The 7,107-nt window shown below is 43.6% G+C and overlaps 1 protein-coding gene across 1 annotated transcript in view; it reads right to left on the bottom strand.

Annotated features, from left to right (window-relative positions):
* The window catches only part of arhgef3 (Rho guanine nucleotide exchange factor 3), a 41,069-nt gene extending 36,139 nt beyond the window's left edge, over nucleotides 1–4,930 (bottom strand). The window contains exon 1 of the mRNA XM_015400717.1: nucleotides 4,617–4,930. Coding sequence (XP_015256203.1) covers nucleotides 4,617–4,646 — 30 coding nt within the window. The 5' untranslated portion in view covers nucleotides 4,647–4,930. The remainder of the gene's footprint in view (nucleotides 1–4,616) is intronic.
* Nucleotides 4,931–7,107: the final 2,177 nt, after the last annotated feature.

Raw genomic sequence — 7,107 nt, 5'->3', positions numbered from 1 at the left:
TATCTGGAACAAACTTCCAGAAAACTGTAAAAGCCTGAGTTCCTTTAAATCAAGACTAAAATCATTTGTTTAGGTCATGACCCAAAGCTCATGACCATAGATGAGGGTAGGAACGTAGATCGACCGGTAAATGGAGAGCTTTGCTTTTTGGCTCAGCTCTGTCTTCACCACCACAGAGCGGTACAGGGCACGCTTCACAGCAGATGCTGCACCAATCCGCCTGTCGATCTCCCGCTCCATCTTCCCCTCATTCGTTAACAAGACCCCAAGATACTTAAACTCCTCCACTAGGGGCAGTACATCCTCCCCAACCTGGTGAAGGCACTCTACCCTTTTCCGGATCAAGACCATGGTGTCGGATTTGGAGGCACTGATCCTCATCCCGGCCGCTTCACACTAAGCTGCGAACCGATCCAGTGAGAGCTGTAGATCAAGTCCTGATGAAGCCAACAGAACCACATCATCTGCAAATAACAGAGATGCAATCCTAAGGCCACCAAGGCAGATCCCCTCAACACCTTGGCTGTGCTTAGAAATTCTGTCCATAAAAGTTATGAACAGAATCGGTGACAAAGGGCAACCTTGAGTCCAACCCTCATCGGAAACGAGTCCGACTTACTACCGGCAATGCGGACCAGACTCGGACACCGGTCATACAGAGACCTAACAGCCCCTATTAAAGGGCCAGGTACTACATACTCCCGGAGTACCCCTCCACAGGACCCCCCGAGGGACACGGTCGAATGCCTTCTCCAGGTCCACAAAACACATGCAGACTGGTTGGGCAAACTCCCATGCACCCTCCAGAATCCTTCTGAGTGTGTAGAGCTGATCCATTGTTCCACGGCCATGACGAAAACCACACTGCTCCTCCTGAATCCGAGATTCAACTATCCGACGGACCCTCCTTTCCAGAACCCCAGAATAGACCTTACCAGGGAGGCTTAAGAGTGTGATTCCTCTGAAGTTGAGACACACCTTCCGGTCCCCTTTTTTAAATAGGGGGACCACCACCCCGGTCTGCCAATCCAGGGAAACCGCCCCCGATGTCCACGTAATGTTGCAGAGCCGCATTAACCAACACATCCCCACAACATCCAGAGCCCTAAGGTACTCAGGACGAATCTCATCCAGGAAAGTTACAAGTTCTTTAAAATTACTCTGAAAATTAGACAGAAATGTTCTGATTTTAATTTTAATTTGTACTTTTGAATACTTAAAGTCGTAGGGAAATCGTATTTAAATGTCAAATCATTCTGGCTTAAACATGTATATAAATGTTCTCTTTATCAGACCATATTGTCCCAAAAGTTAGAAAATGTATATTTAAAAAAATCCTGTCTTAAAATCTGTGTTTTTTTCCATTATCCTCTGCAGGCCAGTTAGTTCTACGTCAGCCTGAACACCTAAATTCAGCCAATCACATATCAACGGTCATCTGTCAATCAAATGTTTTCGGTCATAGCATCTTGATTCATATGTCGCAGCTAATATACGCAACGGTTGAAATCAGAATCCTTTCCTTTCCCATTGAGTTGCGTCCCAGTGTTCACGGGGATGGACGTCTGTGTCTTCAGCAGGCGTAGAGCTAACAGAACTGGCAGCGTTGCGAGGCAAGGGCTCAAACATGTACGGCTGGAAGCCTTCTACACCAAACCAAGCTTCTGCCGCCCTGGCGTCCTCTTCCACAACATCTTCGTCCCCGCTTTCCTCCTCTAAATAAAAAATGGATGACGGAGGAGACTCATCCACGACCTCCGACACTAAACTCTCCTCCTCTTGCATGTTTCCTCTGTCCATAGAGTTCCTTGACAGCGTCGTTTCTAAGTCACCAATTTAGTGCTACTTGGTCCCAATGGAATTTCCCATTGGGAACCTGCTAGCACTAAGTTGCTAACTGGTTAGCAAGATGCGTCCAACAAACCGGCCACGACCAAACTGGCTTGTGAACCTTCTACCACAACAATCCCGCCCCCCTTGATAACATTAACTTTATTCACTAGTGTAAAGTCGGGCACCACTCGGGAGAATTCGGAAATGCAACAATTTGAACAGCCGCTTCCCTTTGAATTTAAGTAGATTATTGACAGACTAACTTTTACTTATAGTTGAGTAAGATTTGACTATTAGTATCAATAGTTTCACTTAAGTAGGCTACTACTGTTGAGCGATTCCAAAAAAGTTAAAAACAATCCACTGGGGTTATTTTCCGGGTTTGAAGACGTTTCTCTTCCATCCAGGAAGCTTTTTCAATTCAAAATGTCAGAAATAGCGTTGAGTTCCAGGTTTTATCCAGCAGCCCAACAAAGCCTGGTTTTAGTTTAGAAAACATGCAAATAGAAACAGATGAACGGGTCCACCCCTTTGGAATGGGGGTCGTTTGGCTTCTTTGTTAGCCTGCAATGCCCCATACCTGTCTATGCCTCTGAAAGGGGGGTCGTTTGGCTTCTTTGTTAGCCTGCAATGCCCCATACCTGTCTATGTCTCTGAAGGGAGGGTCGTTAGAGGGAATAGTTGGGCTGGCTGAACAGGTGAGGTCTTCTGTTCCTCTGTAAAGGGGCTGAGATGGTAGCGGGAAGGAATCAACTCTATCGCTGCATTGTAGGTTTTTGAAAGCTGAAATCTGAAATCTTTCTTAACATAGATGGCTTCCTTCACGCTCCTCTCAAACCTCCTGTCTTCTTTGTCCAAAATGTGAACATTCTGGTCCTCCAAAGAATGTCCTTTGTCCATCAGGTGTAGATGCAGCGCAGAGTCTTGTCTAGAGGAGGGCGCTCTTCTGTGTTGGGCCATGCGTCTGCAGTTCAACTGCAGACACCACTCCACTCAGATTATGTCTGGGGGGGGGGGGGGGGGGTCGTCCACCACTGACTAAATCACACCCTTGGGGTCTGATGTCCAAGCAGAAATTTTAATTTGTACTTTTAAATAGTTAAGAGTGAATACTTCAATACTTTAACTTGAGTAGATTATTGAGAGTAACTTTTACTTGTAATTGAGTATCAATACCTTTACTCAAATACCAATGTGGAGTACTTCATCCACTGCTGCTGAACACACCTTATTGGTTCTGATGATCTGTGATGCTGACTGCATCTTTAGCAACATGGAGGCAAAGTGGTCTGCTTCGGTCCAGGACTCCAGAACCGGTTCTTCCCTGGATCCCGTCTAAAACAAGCCTAGCTGTGTTTAAGTTAAGGTCAGATTTGATAACCCTAAATTAAGTCAGAGGATCAATTATGTGTGCAGGAACCTTTTAAGTCTGCTCCCTGGTCTGCTCAATGTTCTTATATTTCATCTTGACCTTCTGCCAGGTCCTCTTTGGTCATAATTATATGTATAAAAACATCATTTCTGCTGCTTATTAAACTTTTTATGCTGCATGGCTGCTTTAATATAAGCAGAATTCAATCCTGAGTCTGCTTCATTAAAGTCAGAGACTTAAACCACCAAACCACAGAGGGACTAATTGCCAGGACAAGAAACAAGTTATAGGAATCCATTGATTGTAAAATCCATGCGTTAAAATATTAGCTTCTGCTGTTCATTGAGTTGCTCATTTGAGAAAAGTACAATTAACTCTTTAAATGATCGTTTTTTCAGTTCAGAAACGTGTTTAGGAAATGTGTACTTTAGGCAGTTTAGGTATTTATTATTCCATTCGTTGTTTTTGCTGAATCAAAGAATGATGGACCTCATGTTCTGTTGCATTTAGCTCCGTTAGGTACAGCTGGCTAGGGATAGCTTAAAGATTTAGAAATTTCAGACCCCTCCATGATTTGTAAGTGGGAGAACTTGAAAATTGCAAGGTGTTCCTATACTTATTTCATATTTTTATATTTTTTCATTTGGTCTAGGTCTTTGATTTGCCAGGTTTTCATATTGGACCGATGGCTGTAATGATTCCTGAATAGGGAGCTGCTGAAAGGACTGATGGTTTCCTCCATTAACACTCAGAGGGATGAATCCAGCAGAGCGGGTCACCAGAGGGGGAGATTTGCTCCAGGATGCTGAAGGTTCTCCACATTGCAGCGCTGTTAGGGTTGACATGCCTCTTCGGTGCTGCATGAGGACGACACTGGTGTCTTGATTGAGCTTGATTGAGCTTTCCAACACCCCTGGGTGAGATTGCTTAAGAGCTTTGGAAAGGAGGCTCCTACCTCAGAGGAGCAGCTGGATTTGATCAATTACATGAGATTAAGTGTGTTTTACATACATAAGAATCATTCTGAAGAAAGAAAATCCCCTCTGCAAAGAGGAGAGCTGGAAGGAGCCCAAAGCTCTCAGTTTTTCATCAGTTCCTGCACACGTTCCGGCTAAGTGAACAATGCCTCCCATCTACAATAGATCAGGAGGACATTATGTCCAAAGTTCAAACAAAAAAACAAACAATATTTAGACATTTTAAAAGAAAGTTGTTTCCAATGAACAGTTTTGTTTCCCAGAGGCTCAGTGTTTGCAAACAGAAACGTTCCAATAACCAGAAACCTTTAAAAATAAAAACTAATAAAAAAATGACCAATGCAGTTTAGTAAATGGTTTTCCTTTGAACTGAACCAACAGAGGTTGTTGGTTTCATCTCCATCCTGAAACTCCACATCTGACCCCAGACTTACCCGATAGTAAACAAAGAGACAGCAGCCCATCTTAGCACCTCCTCAGCCTCTCAACGCGTCTTCGTTCTCCAGATCACCTTCTTAGAGCTCCACGGTCACATCAGCTCTCCTCCCTGCTGTCCTTCTCAAACACCACCAAACACTTGCTCCCCTTCCCCTCTGTGGATCACCTCCCTCAGTCACATTTCACTCTGGACTTCTCTGTCTCCTTTAAATCAGACTGTTGTCGTTCCTCTTCCTCCAGTTGGGTCCTTCTTCTCTCAGCCTGCAGCCCTTCTGAGTCCTTCTGTCCACCCCTGATTTACTCCTCCTGCTTCTTGTCCCTGAGTGGTTCCACAGACCCTCAGGAACAGGAACCTAATCACAATGTGTGTGTGTGTGTGTGTGTCCACTCAGTTCGCACCGGACAAACAGGAAGTGACGGCTGCAGAAGGAAGAAACAGACGTCTATAATTAGGAGCTCCAGGAGACAGAGTGACCCCAAAGGTAGGAGCACAACAAGCATCGACCAACCTTTGATTTTTGCTCACTTATCTTTGCTCCTTTGTCTACTTCAGCTAACCAAGGATTTATATTTAGAAAAAAATAAGCAGAACTCTGTTTTGTTTTTTCACCTTTAAATTGTACTTTTTAATGCGTGTGTATAAAAACCATCTGCAGCTGCACTGGAATTGATTTCTATGAAATGAAGCAAGGAATCCTGCAGGTTTACCACCTCTTAAAAACAGTCCAGAATTAGTCAAATAGATCTTAAAGCTGCTATTAGAGTGATTAGATGATGAAATGCATTTGATCTGTTAAATGCATTTAATGTAATGGAGTAAACTGCATTAACCACACCTCTGATTGTCCAGTATAGATCTAATCAACCTTATCATCTTATTGACTCCAGTTTCCATTTCCACTTCATTCCTTTTACCATATATATATATATATATATATTTTTTTTTTTTTTTGTTTATATGTGCAGTTCTTGGAATTGTGTAGCACTAATCTTATAAGTGGCGGTGCCGTGAAGTCCGTCTGTGTACCGGCCCACTTGCAGCCCTGGATTGGTTCCTTTTTCTCCCTTTGCCAGCTCCTTCAGTTAATTAGTACCTGACCTGATTATCTGCCACTGTCTGCACCTGTTTTACTTCGATTTAACCGTCCACTCTGCCAGCATTTGTTGCTGCAAGAGTCAAAGATGACTTTGGAAACGTTTCTCTGAATTATTTTAGGTTATCTTAAATTCAGTTTTTTTTTTATTATTCAGTTTTAAGCTTGAAGACCGTGGTGGAAAAATGTATTCTCTTATGCATATAATGGGGCTGCACGGTGGGTAGCGCTGTTCCCTTGCAGCAGGAGGGTCCCGGGTTCAATTCCAATTGCATGTTCTCCCTGAGCATGCGTGGGTTCTCTCTGGGTACTCCGGCTTCCTCCCACCATCCAAAAACATGACTGTTAGGTTAATTGGCTTCTTAAAATTCTCCTTAGGTAAGGATAAGATAAGGACTAAGCAGCAGAAAACGAATGGATACATGTGTTGATTTCTTAGTACGGAGATTCATTCATTGAGGCTTTACAGTCATGGCCAAAAGTATTGAGAATGACACAAATATTCTATTTTCCCCCTGATCTGCTGCCCTCTGGTTTTCATGTCAGATGTTGTCATCACATACAGAAATAAAATTGCAATCATATTCTGAGTAACAAAAGCTTTTAATGACAGAATGATTTCATGCAGCAAGTCAATATCTGCAGTGTTGACCCCTCTTCTTCAGGACCTCTGCAATTCTCCCTGGCTGCTCTCAATCAACTTCTGGACCAAATCCTGACTGATAGTGTCCATTCTTGCAAACTCAATGCTTGCATTTAGTCAGAAGGTTTTCGTTTGTCCACCCGTCTCTTCATGATTGACCACAAGTTTTCAATGGGATTAAGATCAGGGGAGTTTCCAGGCCATGGACCCAATATCTCTCTGTTTTGTTCCTTGAGCCAGTTAGATATCAGCTTTGCTTTATGGCGAGGTGCTCCATCATGCTGGAAAAGGCATTGTTCATCACCAAACTGCTCTTGGACGGTAGCCTGGGTGCCATTCCGAACTTAGTCCCGCCCATGTTTGAGGTGGGGAAGTTCGGTCTGGCATTGCTCAATAGTAGCGTGAGTATGCTCGCACAATATCTGGCGGGCCAATCAAATTGTCAGGGCGGGCTTTATACGATGATGGACAGATGATCAACAGTAACGTAATCAACCACGTCACCAAAGCGCGCTTATGTGACGTGGGTGACAACAACAATGGCTGCCACTGGAGAGTTGAGGTGTGTAGATTCTGCTATTAGGTCTGTTCTTGATATAGATATCTAGATTCTAGATATCAACAGCAAATTAATTTTAAAAGAGGAACAGAGAAACGCGATCAAGGCATTTGTGGAAAAGAAAGATGTTCACCGGCAAAAATCGTCACGCTCATCTTCTTATTCTAGGCGTGAAACTGCACGCTTTGATT

This window comes from Cyprinodon variegatus, unplaced genomic scaffold (genome assembly GCF_000732505.1).
Source record: "Cyprinodon variegatus isolate N-32 unplaced genomic scaffold, C_variegatus-1.0 Scaffold1138, whole genome shotgun sequence".
Classification (NCBI taxonomy): Eukaryota; Metazoa; Chordata; class Actinopteri; order Cyprinodontiformes; family Cyprinodontidae; genus Cyprinodon; species Cyprinodon variegatus.
Note: the sequence above shows the minus strand (reverse complement) of the source record. Positions and strands in the feature narration are given on the sequence as shown.